We start from the raw sequence: 18925 nt of genomic DNA, 5'->3' as shown, positions 1-18925 counted from the left end.
GGCATCTTGCAGGCCCCTCCTGCCCTGCTGTGGCCGATGGCAAATCAGATCCGGCTTTTGGTCGAGCTCGCTTATTCGCTTCTTGCTCGACTGCGTGATGGTCACCTCACCATGTCCGGGCTCCTCGGAGTTCCAGACGGTTCGCCCTTCTGAGCGCCCTGCCCGTTTCTCCCTGCCTCCCTGCTCCCTCGATTGGCATCTGTGCTGCATCATAGGCAAATCAACAGACATCATCTGGACCCCTGACGGCACCGTCACACGCATATAAAACGGCATCCCTCCCCCTCCTTCTCCTCCTCCCCTCCCACCTGAAGCATACCTCGGCACACACATCCACACACACAGAGAGCTGGTTCAGATCCTGTCCGCTGATCCTCCCCCCTGGGTATCTCCTACATCACAGCTCGTGCTCAACACTCGGACATCTTGAAACACCACATTATCAACCAACGGCGGGAACTCTTGAGTGATACCTTGAGCACCGACTGCGAGCGAGCCACCATGGCGATCCTCTACCATCGCAACGACGCTCTGTCAGTGAACCCCCCGGCGGGTGACCAGTACCTCACCACCAATGGCTCCGACTGGCTGTTTACTGTCGCGTCCATCTATGGCTTCTCTCTTGTGAGTACCCCAAGACGCGTTGGCCGCTGTTGATAACAGGCCATGAGCCGGCAGAGAGCTCTGAGGACACTGACACGTTTTCTTCCAGCTCGGCCTCTATGCGCTGAAGTTCACTGCCCGCGCCGGCGAGCGCTTCTTCCACTACCTCTTCATCATCGCCAACTTCGCCGGCCTGATCGCCTACTACGCCATGGCGTCGGACCTCGCGTGGACGCTGGTCGGCCAGGCCAACCAGATCGACCGCAGCGGCCTGGTCCGGCAGATCTTCTGGGCCAAGTACGTCTTCTGGGTCGTGGCCTTCCCGACCGTCGTCATCGCCCTGGGCGTCCTGAGCGGCGTCGCGTGGGCCACCATCGTGTACAACGTCGCGCTCTCCTGGGTCTGGGTGATCTCGTACCTGGTCGCCGCCTACACGCCCACCAACTACAAGTGGGGCTTCTTCGCCTTCGGCCTGCTGGCCCAGTTCTTCCTCGCCTTCCAGACGCTGCAGCACGGCCGGACCAGCGCCGCCCGCGTCGGCATCCACGGCGACTACCTCGGCCTCGCCGGCTGGGTCAACCTGCTCTGGCTGCTGTACCCCATCGCCTGGGGCCTGACCGACGGCGGCAACTACCTCGGCGTCACCCCGGGCTTCATCTGGTTCGGCATCCTCGACGTCCTGCTGCTGTCCGGCGTCGGCTTCGCCATCGTCTTCCTCTCCCGCCGCTGGGACTACGGCCGCCTCAACATCGCCTTCACCCAGTACGGCCGCGTGCCCGCCCAGCCCGGCACCTTCCCCGAGAAGGATGGTCCCGCCGCGGCCACGCCCGCCGCCGGCGCCCCTGCTGCTTCTGCCTAAGTCGGGACCGTCTGTTCGGATCAAGCGGAGGAGACTGGAATAAGGGAGGTGATGCCCGGTTCCGCTCCTGCCGTCGCCGAAGGGCACAAAAGCCAAAACAACAAAACAAAGGGGGAGAAGGAAGCGGGGAGGACTTCTGTTGGCGCTCATTTACGCATGCTATGCCGTTTTGCACTGTTTGCTTCATGAAGAGATACCCACACTCGCTACGGACGGGAGATAGACTCAGGTGTTCAGGGAGGGGGGAAGGCCTGGTTAAGGGGTCGAGGAATAATGTCTAATTCATGATCACCTCATGAACCAGCCCATCATTAGCACATAGGACTAGGACTGAATTATACCCCGTTGACGTTCAAACTTCCTGCGGTGCTCTGAATGAGCCCTCTGAGATCCTTTTTTTCTGCGTGCACCGAAGCTTTAATGTTAACAGTCGGCCGTGAGACAATGTCTGATAACAACTGTCCCGGCGCAGCGGAGCCTCCATGTACGCAGGAACTCGTCATGACCGCACCCAGACTAGGTCATAATCTGTTATTAGCGGACAGACACCTGTCACCGCTCAGGCGAGGCGGTGGTGGATCTGGCTGCGGTACCGGGGCTGCTTGGCGAAGTTCCGGGTCTCGCTCGACGAGACGCGGGGAAGAGGGATGTTAACAAGCTGCAGTGTCAAACAAACCAGCTGAACTCAGCATCGTGATCTCCTCCGGCTATGCTGCGCGGAAGGCTCGTGGCGTCGACGACAAGAAGGGCGACAAGGACCAAAAGTAGATAGTGGGAGAATCAAGCCCTGCCCTCACAGGTTTCGGTATTTTTTTCATCAGACTCCCTCCAAGCAAGGTCGGACAGGCTCGTCTCGCTCCCTATAGCGGGATTGCTTGCGGAGGTTGGTTGTCCTCAGCCAGGGTGCTTGGACTATCCTTAGGGGCTCCTTGGCTGGCAAACAGAGAACAGAGTTCTTCCTGATACTTCGCCTCATCCTCGACTTTGTTTTTAACAACCGCGTCGATGTCTTCAATCCAGAGTGCCGAGACTTGTTTCAGCTCAGGAACCAAGTCTTTGCTGGCCCCGAACTTGGGGAGGATGTGGTCCTCGAAGACAAAGAGCCAGCCATTGATAGACATGATGCAAAGCCAGAACCATACAGCTTTGGAGGACCACGAGTCCTGCATCGTACGCGTGATCGGAACGTCGTGGGCCAGCCGGCTGGTCTTGATCTCTTGGTCCATTGCGGACAAGAATTTCCGCCGGACCTGGTCGAAAGTCTCATACTCGGCGCCAACGATGTCGTCAACAGCGCAATCCGTTAGCCAGTGCGGAACAGCCAGCATTTGCGCCGGAAGCGCGCAGATCCACTCTAGGTCGAGCAAGCAGGTGACGTTCCAGTCATCGTCCACAAAAATGTTGCTCTGGTGGATGTCGGTGAGTTGCAGGAGGAACGGTCCGTGGCGGTGATCCGGGGGGACGAAGTGGTGCATAACTGCCCGGAGTAGTGTCCTGATGGCTATACGCTCCTGGGCGTCCTTGGTATTCCGAACGGCATGACGGTAATGGAGGAGGTAGTTATCGTGCAGGGTAAGCATATCCGACGCGAATGTATCGGTGCTCCGGTATACCTGGCAGGGTTGGATGTTCCTTGGCATCTCGCTGTTTTCGAAGATCATCGTGGTACATGTCAGCGGTCGGTTTGTGAGGGTAACGGTGCCATCGCTCGCGTTGAATCGGAAAGAGCCAATGTGTGGCTGTGGGAGACGAGCTAGCGAGAGCATCACGCGTGCTAGGCCGCGAAACAGACGGTCCTGTCGGCTAGGATCGAGGCGATGCCGAGCCCACGTTGTCGAGAGCATCTTGCCGGTCTCGGGCCCAATGTGCTCCAGGAGCATATAGGCAGTGTTGACGGCCGGCGTCCGTGTATCCCGGACGTAATTCGAGAGAAGGGGATAGCCGAGCAGGCGATAGATCCATTTCCGTAGGCCGTGGCGGATGCGAACATACCACGGCCTCTGCTGAATGTGAACAAACTAAATCGCGGGAAGCTCATCAGCATGGGCACTAGACTCAAGGCGTAGGAACAGAGAGGGTGCGCGGAAACACGGACACGGGAGCCATCCGCGAAGCCAAAGGCGTAAAGGTGTGGGATCCGGACATCGGCGCAGTGTTCTTGCATCCAGCAGTAAGTGGCCACCTCGCAGGCGACCTTCTCGTCGATAGTACCGGGATGCCGGTGCTCGGCGAGCTTGTGGGGAAGCGGACAGCGGAACACGAAACGGCGGGACGACTGGCGGGACGACTGGCGGGACTGAACGTCAACAAGAACGCAGAGATTGAACCCTCCCTGGATCCATGATTCTGGAGGGAGAACGACGCAGCTGTCGTCGGCGCGTAGGCGCAGATGGTGTCGGACCACGGCAGCGATCGAATCGCTCTCGCCCGAGATCCGCTGCCTGAAGTCGTCGGCGTCGCGCTGATGCTGGACGGCGAGAAGGAAGTCGGTCTCTTCCCAAGCGACGGACTTGAGTGTACGCAACTGGTTACGCAGCACTATCCCAGCCATTGCGGGCGATCACATAAGTCAGATCGATGGGCTGTACGTAACTCCGCGACGAGGGCGACGAGGAAGCAACGAGAGGAGGATATCGTTCATGCGTATTCCGTATTCGTCCAGGGGCCGAGCGTGTTTGTCGTGGTTGTTGGTGCCCCCTGCGGCCCCTGTCGGAGAGGACATTGGGAGTAATTTGTGTAACAAACCCTCCTATAAGTCAAAGTGAAGAAGTTGAAACATCAAACTCGGCATTGCTACAAGCAGCTTGGGTATTCTCATCTCTCTCGAAAACCACCGCTCAACGCCGGCCATCCCAACCAGCCAGGGAGGTCAGTTTCGGACCTGCCGACGCTGTTCCTTGCTGTGACGCTCTTGCCTGTCCCTCGCGTCAATAGAGAACATCGCTCCCATGTTAAAAGATTCCGCAAGGCAAAAATCCATCCTGGATATCATTCCCGCATGCCCAGCCATCATCATAATCATACCTCGTAACCGCCGTCCAAACCAACCAAATCATCGCCAGCCAACAAAAAAGCATGCACATTCCCTCGCCGTAACACCTTCCCAGTCCACCCATGCTGTGCACCATCAACTGTGTTGTCCCAGACCTAGCGCAATCTATCCCTGCCCAGCGAAGCAAAGCCAACCAAAAGACAAACCCCCAACGTTTGTTACTCGTCTCCCCGGTCGTGCTCGTCATCCACCAAGATGACCACCGTCATCGTCGCGGCATACGCCTCGCGGATCGCACACGCCATGCTGCAAATAAAGTCACCAGCCTCGTTAGCAATCCATCCACCCACACAACCCAACAAAACAAAACAAAACAAAAACAAGCAATGAAAAAGCCACTTCCGCCAGGATGGGGTAGGTAGGTATTTAAACCACAACTCACCAAGTCCGCCCCAAGTCCGCCACCACGGCGCTCAGCCCCCAGTGCGCACACCACGCCCGGGCAAGCACCTCGTTGTCCGGCACGCCGAACGCCTCGACGACCAGCACCCGCTCCTCGTCGCCCCCGCTTAGCGTGCTGGGGCTCGACACCCCCTTCCCCCCGCCTCCCGCACCACCACCACCACCACCACCCGCCGTGCCGGCCCCACCCGCAGGCGGCGACAGCGACCTTGCATGCCGTCCATGCGTTCCGCCCCCCTGCTGCTGCTGCTGCTGCTTCTGCTTCTTCTGGTAATGCTGCGCGCCGACCGCGCCGGCAGCCGCCCCGTTCCAATCGCGCACCTTGACCAGCTGGTCGGCCTTGACGGGCGTGTAGACGTAGTCGAAGAAGAGCGGGTGGGGGCCGTCGGAGCAGGGCCAGGCCGAGACGAAGGACACGTCGTAGGTGAGGCGCAGGGGCCAGGAGACGCCGTCGATGGCGAACTGGATGGAGGCGTCGAAGTAGCGCGGCGGCGCGGCGGCGGCGGCGGAGCCGGGGGCGGGCGAGGGGGTGGGTGTGGGGTTGGACGAGGCGGGGAGGGGCGGCGCCGATGCGGTGCGGTTGTTGTTGTTGCTGCTGCTGCTGCTGTTGTTGTTGCTGTCGGAGCACGGGCGCAGGCTGAGCAGCTCGATGCGGACGAGGTCGGCCAGGTAGGCGTCGTCGTCGCGGTCGGGCGCCACGAGGGCGTACTCCTTGACGGGGAAGACCTGGGTCGGCGGGCCGAGCGGGTCGGAACGCTCGCTCATCGACCGCACGTCCTCAGCCGTGACGCGATTGGACGGCGGGCGGCGCGCGCGGATGCGCGCGATCTGGTTGCGCGCGAGGTCGGCGGTCGGGCGCGCCGGCCCGACCCAGCCCGCGAGCGAGCGGCAGGTCGGCGCGAGCACCTTGCCGACGATGGAGGCCGCCGTCCAGTAGGTGTAGCTGTTGCGGTACTGGAAGCCGCAGCTGGGGTGCTGGTGCGTGAGGAGCGTGAGGTCGTCCGTCGCCCGGTCGGGGTCGATGTCGAGGAGCGCGTTCATGATGAGGAAAGGGAAGGTCGGCCCCGGGAGGACGAGGCCGCTGAAGAAGGCCATGGCGTGCGAGCTGACGAGGTCGAGGGTCGAGTCGGCGTCGCGGCGCCGGAGGGCGGCGAGCGTCTCGGTCAGGTTCGGCCACTTCATCATCTGCGCGAAGCGCTTGAGCATCTTGACCTGCCGCCTTTGCCGCCTGTAGCGGAGGTGCACCTGCTCGGCCGTCTCGCCATACTCGTCCACGCGGATGTTGTCGCGCCACCTGCGCGCGAGCGCCAGGTTCCACTGGATCGTGGGGGGGATCTGGGTAAGCAGCTTCTCCTTCGCCTCCAACATGTGGTGTCGCGAGTGGATTCGCAGCTCCAGTTCGAGGCTGAGGAGCAGCTGGTGGAAGAACTTGCGGTACGTGTGACTGTTGGCCGGGCTCGTATCGAAGATGAAGCGCGTGACGACCTGGTTCTTCGGGACGGTGAAGTCGATCCAGTCCGGGCGCGAGAGAACCATGATGAGGTCCGTGATCTGCCTGTCCAGCGTCTTGTGCGGACTCCGATACTTGTCTGGGTCCCTGAGCAGCCGCTTGTAGAGGTTCCTGTACATCAGATCCTCGTCATCATCCTCCAGCCCCCCGTCCAACTCCTTCAGCCGCGCAAAGATGCCCTCGAGGTCGATGTCGCGGGGCGCCACCCCTGCGTCGCGGAGCGCGATGGCTGGCGGCAAGACGCTTGCCATCGACACCCAGTGGTTGAGCGTGATGGTGCCCGGGCGCTTACCAAAGCAAAAGGCGTAGCTAGGCTGTTCCAGCGTCTCCCAGGGGTAGGTGGCGGGCCCCGACTCGGCGAGCCGGAGTGTCGTGAACTGTGTCATGGTATCGTGCTGGTTCGCGGCATCCGTCTCGTCGCCACGGTTGCCAGCCACGGTGGCGAAGAGGGCGTAGTAGTGGTCGTTGGCGTGGGGGATGGGCCTCTTGTGCCCCTTGAAGGCAGGCACGCCTCTGGAGATGAGCTGCATGGCGGCCCCCAGGTTCAGCTCTTCGCTGCTCGACATGCCCGAGGGCGGCCACTCGGTCAGCGGCCCCAGATCGTAGGACGGCGTGTGGACGTCTTCTCGGCCCTTGCCCTTGGCCGCGCCCGGGTCGGTCCGCCGGGGTCTGCGGCGGCGGGTCGGGGCATCCTCCGCCGGACCATCTGGCCTCCTGCTGCGGCCGAGCACATCCCCTTCACTTGCTCGTCTCAGCGGGTCTTTTTCCTGCGCGGCCAGTCAGCCATTGCGCGCTCGTGTGTTTCCGGCCTGATTTCGTAGTTTCTCACCAGTTTGCCGTTCTTAGTCGCCGAGCTCTTGCTGCGGAACAGGCTCCAGAAGCCTTTCCTCTTCGGTTCTGCCATGCTCCAGGCAAGCCCCGTCGACGATTCGTTCTCAGATGCGCTCTGTGTTCGGTTATTTTCTTCGTTTGGTAGCAGCGGGTGCCCAACATGCGCGCATCCCTGGATTTTTGGTTAAGGTATCGATTATGTGGAGCGATCTGTGAGGCTGAGCTGCGGCAGACAACACGCGTGTCATGACATGCGACGGCGCATGTGGCCGAGGCTCTCGTGCATTAAGACGGGATGGCCAGGTGCAACCTTCCGGCACCTTGATCGGTGGTCCGCTGCCGCTGTCTCGGTAATCGGGTGATGCCGTCAGAGCGCTGGGAGACGGTCAGATGACTTTGGAGAGAAGCCTCCCTTTTCTGGAACAGCAGTCGCAATTTTTGGGTGAGACAGAAGATGGCCCGCATCCCGAATGCCTGTGGACGGGAAGGTATGCAGTGGCCCGCCTGATCTCCCTGGAACTGCCTGTCAGGGCCCAATAGCTGGCGCTCAACCCGTTACGGTTCTGACGATGCAGCTTCACGTCCAGCTTGCATGTCCAACTCAGACCTCTCCACTGCGACTACGCCGAATCGCCAGCGGGGACCACAGCGATGCAGTTCCTCCTTGCCCAACGTGGAGACACCAGAAAATGCCCGGAGGCAACGCTTCACCACTCACCATTCATGCCCACGGAGGGAATCTGAATGCATTCCAACTCTGCATTCTTGTTGCAGCTAGAAAATAAACAAGAGAGAACAGCAAATATACTTCTCTTTAATGCAAACGGGATAAGCTTAGCGCGACTAACGACACTGCTGCGCGCATTCTCCCAGCTCGGTGCGTTGGTGTACAGAATACACGCGCTGCAGTTCACTTACAAGCATTTGGTGGTGTGTAACATTACGGATTAACTCAGGTAGCGAGTTAACGTTAACTTGGGTCGCTGGAAGGAGTGGGGACCGAGATCTCTCTGTGCTCACCGCCTTGGTGCTTAAGGGCAGAATCCAGAAATTTTCTGGATTGCTGCAGAACACCAGCGCCGCCCAAGAGCGAGCAACCACAGCATCCCCGACTCGCAAGGACCACCAGACACAATGGCCCCTGAACTCCGAAAACGAAAATCAAAGCGTTGGTGCCAGATTCTATGCAAGCATTGTTGTCAAAGGAGCGCAAAAGCTAAGCGACCTGCACTCATTTAGCTGCAGTAGCAGAGCCCGAACCCGCCGCCAAAAAGACGAAGGCCACCAAGGCCACACCGAAGGCCGAAAAGCGCAAAGGTCGGTGGCCGCCCAGTTGGAACGGCCGTGGATCTTACTGACACGAACGTTCTTTGTTGTGCAGCTGCTGAGGACGCCTCTCCCGTTGCCGTCAAGAAGCGGAAGCCGAGCAAGGATGCAACCCCCAGCAAGAAGGCTGCCGCCTCGGTCGAAGACAAGGCCGCCCCGAAGAAGTCGGCGGTGAAGAAGGAGAAACAGTCACCTAAGGCCAAGAGCGCGTCTGAGAGACCTAGCAAGGTTGCCAAGCAGGAAGAGGGGCAGCACGAAGACGTCCGGTCCGATGTGGAGGAAGACGAGATCGACGACGAAACCATGGCGCTCGTCAAGACGCTTGACAGCGGTGACGACGAGGAGCCGGAGAATCCAGTCACCAGATACAAAACGGGCCAGGACGTGGGCAAGATCCCCAAGCCGAAGAAGTCGAAAACATCGTCGAGCAGCAGCGACAAGCCGGGCGTCATGTACCTCGGGAGGATCCCCCATGGCTTCTACGAGCACGAACTTCGATCCTATTTTGGGCAGTTTGGCGAGATCACGAGACTCAGGCTCGTGCGGAACAAAAAGACGGGCGCTAGCCGTCATCGGGCCTTCATCGAGTTCGCCGACGCCGAGGTGGCCGACATCGCCGCCCGCACGATGGACAAGTACCTCCTGTTCGGCCACATCCTCCAGGCCCAAATCGTGCCGCCGGAGCAGGTGCACCCGAACCTGTTCAAGGGCGCCAACCGCCGTTTCAAGGTGGTGCCCTGGAACAAGATGGCCGGCAGGCAGCTCGAGCGGCCGCTGTCCGAGTCGCAGTGGCAGGTCAGAATCTCCAAGGAGGAGCAAAGACGCGCCGCGAGGGCCGAGAAGCTGAAGGCGATGGGCTACGAGTTTGATGCTCCGCCGCTCAAGCCCGCCGTGGCCAAGCAGCTGCTGGAGAACGGCACGGAAGAAGAAGCCCCGAAGGCGCTCGAGGCAGCCCCTGCTGCTGAGGAAGCAGAACCGACGGAGGAAAAGCAAGTCGCGGTGCCGGAAGCGGTGGAAGGCAAGGGCGCAACGGTCGCGGACGAGGCAACTCCCCAGAAAAAGAAGGGGAAGAAGGGCAAGAAGACGAAGTCATGAGGGTGAGAAATCGCACTTTTTTGTATTCTTGCAGTTTTGCCACCGGGATACCCGCTGCTCGAGACACTACTGTGTAGAGTCGCCTGCGGATGCTGCGGACGCTGCGCAACCACATGCTGCTATATACCGAATAACTACGGTACTTACCTGTACCTTTTTCATACTTGGATTTCATACTTGCATTCTCTGCATGTCCGCGCCAAGCGAACCTGAAAACTCTTGGATGGAGCTGGCGCCCGGAGAGCTATCAGGATTTTGAAGCGCGAAACTGCTAATCTACTTCTGCCCGGTTTTGAATCGGCCAGCACTTTTGCTAGATGCAATGGCAGATTCAGGAATAAAATGTCAGGCGAAGATGTGTTGTGAAGAGAGAAGAAGGAAATCTTAGTCTTGAATCAGGTTTTAAATGGGAGGTAGTCCGTGCTTTGGCAGTGATTACATAATACACAGGAAGATGTATGCCTTGTACGGTGTATTTACACAGTAATTCACGTTCATCGTTGCATATCGAGTAACGTTACTTCCATGCGAGGATCAAGATCCGTAAGGAAATCGGCTGGCTGACTGCTACCTATGTAAGGCTGGGTTCATACACGACTAGCATGCACCGCATGCGGACGGATATCTCTTGAATCCGGTCAATGCTGTGAATTGCGCTGCATATGACTCGGTTGTTGAGCCAGGGGAAGACTGCGAGCAGTCAGACGCCTGGTGATTTGTGGTAAAATACTTACATTACAGTGCACCGGGGTCCACCCACACGGCTTTCAAAGCAGCTTGGTTTCTGCAGCTTCCTTGTCAAACTCGGAGCTGAAGATGACCGTGAGAAGTGAAGAGAAGGGAAAAGTTACATCGTTGGAGTTTCTGGAATAGGCAGCCGCCCAATGCCACTCGGCCGAACAGAGAGACCGGCTGATGGGGGGGATACGAGGATCTCGCAGTGTTAACGTTAACTAACTGTTAAAACGTGACCAGAAAGTTGGCCAGAGGGCTGTGGATGCGGGAGAGTCTGTCCATCCATCCTCTGCCATCAGCAATTGCGTCCGTAGTATTGTGCTAGTGTAGTACCTCAAGTTGCACATCCGCGAACAACATCGAGGCACTACCGACAACACTTCCCGTTACCTGTCTTTTCTGGCCAACCGTGTCCTCAAACCCCCGACGCCAGCAACCCAGCACCGCCAATTGCATTCGCACCATGTCTCCTTCCGGTGCGCCTGTCCATGCCGTCCAATCAGCAGCTCAAGGTACGCCGCAAAGTGGGCTCGAGGGGCATTGCGCGCGTTGCGCGGTCTAGGCCACATCACCACCCTGGCCGTCTTCGCTACAGGGCATTTACGCTAATTGGAAATGATGTGTCGCGGTCATGAGCAGGTTCCCCCGCCGCCGCATCCTCGAGTAGCAGCAAGAAGAAGACAAACAAGAAGAAAAAGGCCAGCAAGAGTAACACCGCCAGCAGCACTGCCTTGAGCGCACAAGATCCCACTGCGGCTGAAACGCAGGCAACACGCACAAACGGAGAGGGCGATGGGGCTGAGGGCGCGGCAGTCGAGGAAGTGTCAGAAGAGCTAGAAACTCTCGGTCTGGTGCGTTGACCCGCCTAAAGCCCGAAGCTGTGACTGCACAGTCTTTGGAGGTGTCCGTTCTGACACAAGCTCTATATAGGGTACATCAAACTCCAGCCCTCCGCCGGAACAAGACGCCGGGCCAGTCAGCCCGGCCGCGGAGCCCGGGGGCCCGGATACAGCGGACACAGAGACCGAGGAGACAGAAGAGGGACCGATACCGGGAGCCGAAGACGACCTGGAGAAGCCCGCCGCTAACGGCCATGCGGGTGGAAGCAGACACGCGCCAATCGGAACAATATCAGAGGCGGCGACCGCCAAGTTGGACGCCATGTCGAAGGATCAAGAAGCCCTGCAGCTCGAGGTGGAGCGGCTGCGGAAGCAGCTCGAGAGCATACAAGCGGCGCACGCCGAGGAGATCACGCAGCTCCGGGCCGACCTGGACGAGAGCGAGGCAGCCAAGGAGCACGCCGAGGCGCAGTACGAGACTCTACTAGGCCGCGTCGAAAAGATCAAGGAGACGCTGGGCGACCGACTGAAGCGGGATAAGGCCGAACTGGAGGAGGCCAAGGACCGCATCGAGGAGCTCGAGACGCAGAACGAGGAGCTGCAGCGGACCGTGGCCGCGCGGCAAGAGGAGGCCGACCGCTTGAGGCGCGAGGCGCAGGAGCAGGGGCTTGAGCTGGCAAACTTGCGCAGCAGAAGCAACCTGTCGCAGCAGAATTGGATCAAGGAGAAGGAGGACATAGCGAGGCAGATGCAGCACCTCAAGAGCGAGCTCGAGTCGACAACGGCCGCCATGGGCGAATGGGAGGTGATCGCCATGGAGGAGCGGTCGCTGCGCGAGAGCCTGGCGGACAAGGTGGCAGACCTCGAGGAGCAGCTGAGCAACGCGCGGGAGGCGTACGAGAGGGCCGACGCGGACCGCGAGGCGCAGTCGCAGGCTGTCGACCGTCTCCAGCGCGCCCTGCAGGACCTCCAGGAGACGCGGAAGCGGGAGCTGCGCGAGATGGTTGAGTCGACCGAGGAGCAGGTCCAGGCGTTCAAGAAGCGCGCCCAGGAAGCCGAGGCCCGAGCAGCGCAAGCAGAGGCCGCCAAGGAGGGACTGTCCAAGGAGCTGGAGCGGACAGCACCGTTCGAGAAGGAGGTCAGAGAAAAGAATTTGCTCATCGGCAAGCTACGGCACGAGGCCATCGTGCTGAACGACCACCTCACAAAAGCCCTGAAATACATCAAGAAGACAAAACCCGAAGAGACCATCGACAAGTAAGCGCTCTTCCTCCCCCACTCTTTCTTTAATTTACCCCCGACTCAAACTAACGGCACCAGACAACTCGTCACCAACCACTTCCTCCAATTCCTCTCCCTGGACCGCTCCGACCCCAAGAAATTCCAGATCCTCCAGGTCATGGCCGGCCTGCTCAGCTGGAACGAGGAGCAGCGCGAGAAGGCCGGGCTCGCCCGGCCCGGCACCGCCGGCCAGACCCTCCGGCTGCCGACCTCGCCGTTCCACCGGACGCCCAGCTCGCCGTCGCTCAACAGCGACTTCTTCTCCGAGCCGACGTCCCTGTCGGCGTCGGCGTCGGCAGCGGGCGCCGGCGCCGGGGGCGGGAAGGAGTCGCTGGCGGACCTGTGGGCCAGCTTCCTCGAGCAGAGCGTCGACGAGGCTGCGGGCGCCGGCGCCGGCGCCGGCGGGCCGTCGAGGAAGGATAGCATGTCGAGTGTGGCCACGGCGGGCGGCGGGAGGCCCGATACGAGAGGGCATACATAGAGACGTGCGGCTCGGGTTTAGTAGTCGGTCAAGGTCGGGAGTGAGTCTGGGGAAGGTGCTCGAGGGTTATGAACCGCTTGCATGCATGGCAGGGCGAGCGATTAGAAGAGAGGGGGGACAAACAAGGAAGAGCGATAGATATCATTTCGCATCTATCATCGTGCTGCACTGTAATCTGCGCGGCATATCGGTATGACGGCGGTGTTGGCGGGCGAGCAGGCTGCTCAGCCTGGGTTTAGACCGAACACTCTCGAGCAATAACCGCCCCAGCGACACTTGTGGCGGGAAAAAAGACGAGGGTGAAGTCAAAAAGTGGAATGTCTATGTTAACTGCCTTGTCTAACCTGGTACTCAAATAACCCCTAACCCAACGTCTTGCCCTCAACCGACCACCTCCTCCGTCGCGGCTCTCCCTTCCCCAGACGGCATCAACACCGCCTTTGCATACGCCTCGGCATCCCTCTCTATCCCGGCAATATCAATCCGATTCAGCAGCGCATCATTCACACCCTCCACCACCTCCCTATCCTCCATCATCTCCCTCATCAACCGGACCTCGTGCGCCCAGTACGCATTGCACCGGCCCCGGAGCTCCTCGTCCCGCAGCACCGTATTCTTCACCACCCCGGCGGCATTGATCTTGCCCTTGACCCCGCCCAGCCCCCTGACAACAGCCTCGAGCCTCTCGGCCGGGGCGGGCGGCCGCACAAACGCCCGCTGCGTGCCGGTCAGGTAGCACAGGGCGGCGAGGCCGGCGTCGAGGGCGGCGAGCGCGGCGTAGCGGGCGGCGCGCGCGGTCCAGTAGAACGAGTCGATCTCGGCGAGGCGCAGGGCGCGCGCGTTGGCCGCGTGGTCGTGCGCCGCGACGAGGTACAGGTCGGCGAGCGCGAGCGCGGCGGCGGCCAGCGCGGCGGGCGCGCGCCACCCGGCCACGCCGCGCGGGTCGTCGCGCGTCAGCAGCGCCGACGTCGCGGCCGTGACCACGGCCAGGTTCGCCAGGTGCGGCGCCAGCAGCTCCGGCAGGAAGTAGTACAGGTAGGAGCGCGGGTCGTCCGAGGTGCAGAAGGGGCAGGTCGCGACGGTCGAGGGCCCCAGGTGCAGGTATACCAGGCGGGACTCGAGCGAGGCGAACTTGGCGCGCAGGGCGAGGTCGGTCGGCGTGAGCGTGTTGTGCGGGCGGAGGGAGGCCAGGCGGGTGAAGAGCACGTCGGCGGGGATCTGCAGGCGCGACTGGGTCAGGCGGAAAATGTGCTCCGGCGAGAAGGGCGGCAGGGTGAGGAGGAGGAAGAAGCCGGCGGTGAGGAGGAGGAGGGAGATGGCGAGTCGGATGCGGCGCGGGAGCGGGCGGACTTTGAGGCCCTGGATTCGCGGGGCGGCGCGCACGGAGCGGTAGTAGGAGAGGGCCTTGGGCAGGAGGATGGGGCCGAAGAAGATGAGCAGCGATTTGAGGCTGGTGGGGTGTGTGTTAGTGTTAGTGTTAGTGATAGTGACGGGTGCGCTTGTGTTGGAACTCAATTGGCATCTCGGATACTCACGTCCCCCAGGGTATCGCCATTCTGAATGTGTGGGTGCTGCCTCGAGGGCGGCGGCTACGTTGTTGAGGAGTGAAACGCAGCCAACAGACGGGAGAGGCGAGGTGTTGGACAAGGCTGAAGGCATGCAGGGGGGATACGAAAGGTGGGGGGGCGGCGGAAAGTGGGGCATCTCTTCTTGGCTCAGCCTTGCGCCTGTGGTGCAAAAATTATAAATTTCAGTTCTCTTGGACATCCCAACTCCAATCCACACCACAACTTTTATTTTACAACTAAAGCTATTGCACATTGCGAGGGCATGTGTGCACCATTTTGTATGATCACAACTAATGACAATAGATCAAATTGCGACATAGGTTTCCAGTCCTTATTCGCGCTGTGTGAAGTGCAAATCCGACACAGTTGGCACTATCGAAGCTTCGGTGGCCCTCTCCAATGGTCGCTCGAAGTCAATGTGTTGCCTAGAGCAAGCCCAAGTACTCTGCCAAGAGTCATCTCACGTCGTGTTGCAGAGTTCCAGCTCCGGCCATGAAGAATCTTTGCGTCAAATGGATGAGAGACATTATTTTCCGCTCTATATGCTTTATACTTCGGCGGCGCGCCGGGCAATTAACTACCTACCTAATCACAAGTCCTTCTTGCTCTCGACCTTCCCGGACCCAGCCTGCGCCGCGGGGACGGGCTGCTTCTGCCTCTGCTTCTGCTTTGCGCCATTTGACTGCCTGCTTGCCGCGACAAGCCCTAAGATGCCCACCACGGTGTCCATTACGAGGGCCAGCATGCCCGTGCACGCCCACTGCCACACCGCGATGCTGACGCTGCCCAGCGGGGCCCGCGGGAACGAGGCGAACCACTCGACATAGTAGGGGAACCAGCCGTACGGGAGCCAGAACATGGGCTTGCGGCCGTACCACATCGGCAGCAGCCACTGCGCGCCGCGGGTGGAGATCAGACGGACGGCCGTGAGGTAGCGGTCGAATCGTGCGCGGGAGGCCTCGAGCTCGGACTCTGAAGAACACAGTTTAGCCAAAGGGGGTCTGCTTCACTTTGGCAGCCGGGTCCCTACTCTTCTTCTCCAGCTCATCCAGCAGCTTGTCGTGCTGCCGCCGCAACCTCGCCCACTTCGCAAACTCGTCCTGGCTGCTTGTTGCATTGAGATCGTGCCGGACTGCCAGGTATTCCTTTTGCTTCTTGCGCTGGTCGGCAAACTGCCGGGCGAGCGGTGTTGGGAAAGAGAGGTAGAAACGCCATAGCTGTGCCCAGGCATTTCGTCAGCGTCCGGCACCAACAGGCGAACTTTGGGCGGAGGTTGGGGATTTGCGCACCATGTTGTTGATGGTGGCTGCGCCTATTGTGTTGACGAGCTGCACCACCAGCTCGATGACGAAGATGACGACGAGTAGGGATGACATCTTGGCGCCGGAGAGGAATGACGCAGTTCAGCGGATGGAGGACGGGCGTCAGGTCGATGTTGCTGGCATTGCTGTTCGGTGGGGGTTGCCGGCAGTCAGCCCAACCTGACCCGCGAAATGGAACTCGACTGACGATGACGGAACTGCCAACTCACACCACTCGCTTGAACGGGTGTGTGCCTGTCGTTACCGAAGCGCGGCGTAACAGGGTTAGGGTTATTGCTGGCCCTAAGCTGGGATGCAGCCCTTCGAAGTTCGAACCATTCCACTTCATTTCACTCTGAGATGCTAGACTCTGCAGACCAACAAGATTGCATGGACATGGACAGCGGCCAACGGTCAACGGCTTTCTGCTCTTGACGCATCAACGCCTTGACCATGTCACGGGCCCTGGACGCAGAAACGGCGGCGTCTCTCAGGTCTGGAGACCCTCTGGCCGCGTACCAGGCCATCTCCAGCGTCTTGGGATCGTCGGCGCCATCTGACGGCCTCCTCGAAATTGAAATCCTGGGCCCCAGCCATTTTATCGAAGGTGGACAGCAACACTTCCTGCGTGACGGGCGTGCCGTGGGCTTCTCGAAGCTGGCACTCGTCCAGGCATTCATGGTTGCGAGACAGCGTCTGCAAGACCATCTTAGCGGCGTTGTGCCCCTGCCAGACGACGAGGTCCTTGCCGCGACAGCAGTCATCCTGCTTTTCGACCCGGAGTATCTCACGGCCGCCAATGTGCGGAAGCGCCTGGTTCAAGCCATGATATCCGGTTCCGGCGCTGCTGCTGCTGCTCGCGCGAGGCTGGAGAGCGAGAAGCGCTTTGTTGACAGCCTCCTGACGAGCAGGTTGCACCGGCACACGAAGTCGCCCACGCTTTGGAGTCACCGCCGCTGGCTTCTCGGCGTGTTCATCTCGCTTGATTTGCCGGTGGACGTGCTCCAAGATATCAAAGACGTCGTGTTTGTGGCCGGCGAGAGGCATCCTCGGAACTACTATGCCTGGTGCCACGCCAGGTTCCTGATGGGTCTGGACAAACCTATCCACCGTGCAGAGGTATTGGAGGCTGTGCAAGCTTGGTGCTTCCAGCATCACACCGACACCTCTGGCTGGTCCTTCCTCTACTTCCTCCTCGACACCGAGACCGACTCGAGCAAGGCAACCGGGTGCTCGACGTTCGCCGCCGTCCTCGCCCTGGTCAGCTCGCTTCGCCTTGCAAATGAGTCGGTCTGGGTGTTCCTGCGGACGTTGGCAGCGTCACGGCTGGTTGGTGACGAGCAGTACTTGGAGTTCCTCGCTGTTCAAGCGGCCGTTCTCGAGACCCTGAAGACGCCGGCAGATCAGGCAGTGCTCCGAGCGGCCGCCAATTGGTGCAAAACATATCGAGACAATGCAGCACATCTGCATTCTACAGGGGATTTGACGCCCGCGAGGCTGATGAGACGTCACACACCAACATAAATAACAACATCATACGACACCCCAACACATGATATCTGAGACGCGGGCTTGGCCACGGCGGCTCCTTATCTCGATTCCGCGTGGCCATGCAGGCAGGCACAGACCGTTGGTCTGGACACGGCCAACGCCAGGCCAAGCTGCAGGTCCAGCTTGTTACTTGGTGCCAACAAGTCCGAGACGGAACGAAGCGCTTGGTCCCAGGGCTGCAGATGCGCCCGAGACGCCAACTGCCCGCCGTGTCTCGGGACCGTCCGAGAATATCCAAGATGAAGAATGCACGAGAAAAAGCCGCGCTCGAAAACCCTCAGGAGCAGTGGCGGTCCTGCATGGGAATTATCAGTCACTGCACCTTGGAAGGTCCTGCGTCTGCAATAACTACCAGGTATCAATCACCTGCAGGCAGACGATTCAGCCGAGAGGGACTCGCCGCTTCAGGAGGGCAAGCAGATGACCCAATGAGCCAAAAAATGGAGCTTTGCAAAAGACCTCTCTTGTGACACGTTACACGCAGGGGGCCTCTGAAGTCATTTCGAGCATCGATCAGTGGGATACCCCGTCTCTCTCGGGGCTTGAGAGAGTGGGATTCTCTCCGATTGATGTTGGAAGCATCGCTCAGACAAGAAGCACCTCCCCCGGTCACTAACTAACATGTGTATGATTGCTCTGTGACCTTGCTGTTACCTGCTCATACGCTTCGGTGTAGTGCAGTTACATGGTTCAAATTGGAGGCCTGACATGCCGGCAAGTCAAGATGGAGTTGCTGCTGTTGTCCTCGGCGTTGCACTCCTGGCGAATTGTGAGCAGCAAGAGCGCTTGCTTGATCCGCACATGGTGCCCCGTGCCGGGTTGCATGCAAGTGAGGAGCCTAGCCGATTAGGTGCGTTGGAATGGCGCCCGCCCCCTTTCGGTGCCTTGGCGCGGACGACAGGGACCAGGCTCCTTCATGGCCATCCGGGGCATAACGTTATCGAAAGGTGAAAGTCACCTACCCAAACAGCAGCAGCCGTACGGGTAATTTACACTTCGAGTTACTGACATCAAATGTGGACTGTTTGCTACATCTCTTGTATTGCAAGTCTCCGGCCCCGATGTTCTTCTGTTTCTCTCATGTTGTCGGCACCTACTGTGTAAGACCTATGAGTGCCTGACGGTTCTGTGCCTGGAATGGGCTTCTCTCGAAAGAATCCCACTTATCAGGAATTCATCTTATCTGGGACTAGCGCCAGCCCCTTGCTAGCTTGGAAACCGGGGTTAATCCCTGGCCCCTCAACCTCGCATGTCGAAGAACACCAACCGCAAAGTGACCGAAAGCAGTTGCTCGCACACATAGTGTACCGCAGTATCCGTATCATCCGGAATGAAGTCTCGTGGCTAGTTTGCGACTTTGCTGCGGTACACAGTCGACTGACTCGCCTTCTTCTGTACCAAGGCTTGGTCCAGAGCGCGGTCGCCGAGCCGCCTCACAATAACGAACATCAAGTGACCGGGTGTTTGCCAGAACCCGGTAAACCAGGGGCG

At 59.8% G+C, this 18925-nt stretch overlaps 8 protein-coding genes across 8 annotated transcripts; 4 read left to right on the top strand and 4 right to left on the bottom strand.

The window, feature by feature from the left end:
* The first annotated feature begins 328 nt into the window (after positions 1-328).
* Positions 329-1822, top strand: THITE_75719 (uncharacterized protein). Its single transcript, XM_003657953.1, has 2 exons — positions 329-624; positions 713-1822. The coding sequence occupies exons 1-2, from the start codon at positions 502-504 to the stop codon at positions 1460-1462; spliced, it is 873 nt and encodes a 290-aa protein (XP_003658001.1). The 5' UTR covers positions 329-501; the 3' UTR covers positions 1463-1822.
* A 500-nt stretch (positions 1823-2322) lies between these two features.
* THITE_2058730 (uncharacterized protein) lies at positions 2323-4013 on the bottom strand (the record flags this gene model as incomplete). The annotated part of the gene is made up of 2 exons (XM_003657952.1): positions 2323-3480; positions 3558-4013. 2 exons carry the CDS (start codon positions 4011-4013, stop codon positions 2323-2325), a joined length of 1614 nt encoding a protein of 537 aa, XP_003658000.1.
* Positions 4014-4672: 659 nt separating this feature from the next.
* THITE_2059279 (uncharacterized protein) lies at positions 4673-7330 on the bottom strand (the record flags this gene model as incomplete). Its single annotated transcript, XM_003657951.1, has 5 exons — positions 4673-4760; positions 4897-5059; positions 5105-5153; positions 5205-7193; positions 7256-7330. 5 exons carry the CDS (start codon positions 7328-7330, stop codon positions 4673-4675), a joined length of 2364 nt encoding a protein of 787 aa, XP_003657999.1.
* Positions 7331-8302: 972 nt separating this feature from the next.
* THITE_2124343 (uncharacterized protein) lies at positions 8303-9896 on the top strand. The gene is made up of 3 exons (XM_003657950.1): positions 8303-8425; positions 8497-8574; positions 8639-9896. The coding sequence occupies exons 1-3, from the start codon at positions 8392-8394 to the stop codon at positions 9676-9678; spliced, it is 1152 nt and encodes a 383-aa protein (XP_003657998.1). The 5' UTR covers positions 8303-8391; the 3' UTR covers positions 9679-9896.
* A 668-nt stretch (positions 9897-10564) lies between these two features.
* Positions 10565-13287, top strand: THITE_2124342 (uncharacterized protein). Its single transcript, XM_003657949.1, has 4 exons — positions 10565-10925; positions 11053-11264; positions 11344-12509; positions 12573-13287. Exons 1-4 carry the CDS (start codon positions 10877-10879, stop codon positions 13012-13014), a joined length of 1869 nt encoding a protein of 622 aa, XP_003657997.1. The 5' UTR covers positions 10565-10876; the 3' UTR covers positions 13015-13287.
* Positions 13288-13395: 108 nt separating this feature from the next.
* THITE_2058437 (uncharacterized protein) lies at positions 13396-14569 on the bottom strand (the record flags this gene model as incomplete). Its single annotated transcript, XM_003657948.1, has 2 exons — positions 13396-14464; positions 14550-14569. The coding sequence occupies 2 exons, from the start codon at positions 14567-14569 to the stop codon at positions 13396-13398; spliced, it is 1089 nt and encodes a 362-aa protein (XP_003657996.1).
* Positions 14570-14933: 364 nt separating this feature from the next.
* THITE_2124341 (uncharacterized protein) lies at positions 14934-16139 on the bottom strand. The gene is made up of 4 exons (XM_003657947.1): positions 15872-16139; positions 15613-15799; positions 15168-15554; positions 14934-15027 (listed from the first exon to the last, which is right to left on the bottom strand). The coding sequence occupies exons 1-3, from the start codon at positions 15956-15958 to the stop codon at positions 15172-15174; spliced, it is 657 nt and encodes a 218-aa protein (XP_003657995.1). The 5' UTR covers positions 15959-16139; the 3' UTR covers positions 14934-15027; positions 15168-15171.
* A 97-nt stretch (positions 16140-16236) lies between these two features.
* On the top strand, positions 16237-18091 carry THITE_2124338 (uncharacterized protein). Its single transcript, XM_003657946.1, has one exon. The coding sequence runs from the start codon at positions 16337-16339 to the stop codon at positions 17405-17407; it is 1071 nt and encodes a 356-aa protein (XP_003657994.1). The 5' UTR covers positions 16237-16336; the 3' UTR covers positions 17408-18091.
* The last annotated feature ends 834 nt before the right edge of the window (positions 18092-18925 follow it).

Source organism: Thermothielavioides terrestris, chromosome 6 (assembly GCF_000226115.1).
Source record: "Thermothielavioides terrestris NRRL 8126 chromosome 6, complete sequence".
In the NCBI taxonomy this organism is placed as follows: Eukaryota; Fungi; Ascomycota; class Sordariomycetes; order Sordariales; family Chaetomiaceae; genus Thermothielavioides; species Thermothielavioides terrestris.
The sequence above is the reverse complement of the archived record's forward strand: the minus strand, read 5'-3'. Positions and strand labels throughout refer to the sequence as shown.

Coding starts and splice junctions, on each gene's coding strand:
- THITE_2124341 (XM_003657947.1), bottom strand. CDS start 15,958: ATGTCATCCCTACTCGTCGTCATCTTCGTCATCGAGCTGGTGGTGCAG. Junction 15,800..15,871: donor CAGCCACCATCAACAACATG/GTGCGCAAATCC, acceptor GCCTGGGCACAG/CTATGGCGTTTCTACCTCTC. Junction 15,555..15,612: donor GGATGAGCTGGAGAAGAAGA/GTAGGGACCCGG, acceptor TGTGTTCTTCAG/AGTCCGAGCTCGAGGCCTCC.
- THITE_2124343 (XM_003657950.1), top strand. CDS start 8,392: ATGGCCCCTGAACTCCGAAAACGAAAATCAAAGC. Junction 8,426..8,496: donor CCGAAAACGAAAATCAAAGC/GTTGGTGCCAGA, acceptor GCACTCATTTAG/CTGCAGTAGCAGAGCCCGAA. Junction 8,575..8,638: donor GAAGGCCGAAAAGCGCAAAG/GTCGGTGGCCGC, acceptor TTTGTTGTGCAG/CTGCTGAGGACGCCTCTCCC.
- THITE_2124342 (XM_003657949.1), top strand. CDS start 10,877: ATGTCTCCTTCCGGTGCGCCTGTCCATGCCGTCCAATCAGCAGCTCAA. Junction 10,926..11,052: donor CGTCCAATCAGCAGCTCAAG/GTACGCCGCAAA, acceptor GGTCATGAGCAG/GTTCCCCCGCCGCCGCATCC. Junction 11,265..11,343: donor AGCTAGAAACTCTCGGTCTG/GTGCGTTGACCC, acceptor AGCTCTATATAG/GGTACATCAAACTCCAGCCC.
- THITE_2124338 (XM_003657946.1), top strand. CDS start 16,337: ATGTCACGGGCCCTGGACGCAGAAACGGCGGCGTCTCTCAGGTCTGGA.
- THITE_75719 (XM_003657953.1), top strand. CDS start 502: ATGGCGATCCTCTACCATCGCAACGACGCTCTGTCAGTGAACCCCCCG. Junction 625..712: donor CCATCTATGGCTTCTCTCTT/GTGAGTACCCCA, acceptor GTTTTCTTCCAG/CTCGGCCTCTATGCGCTGAA.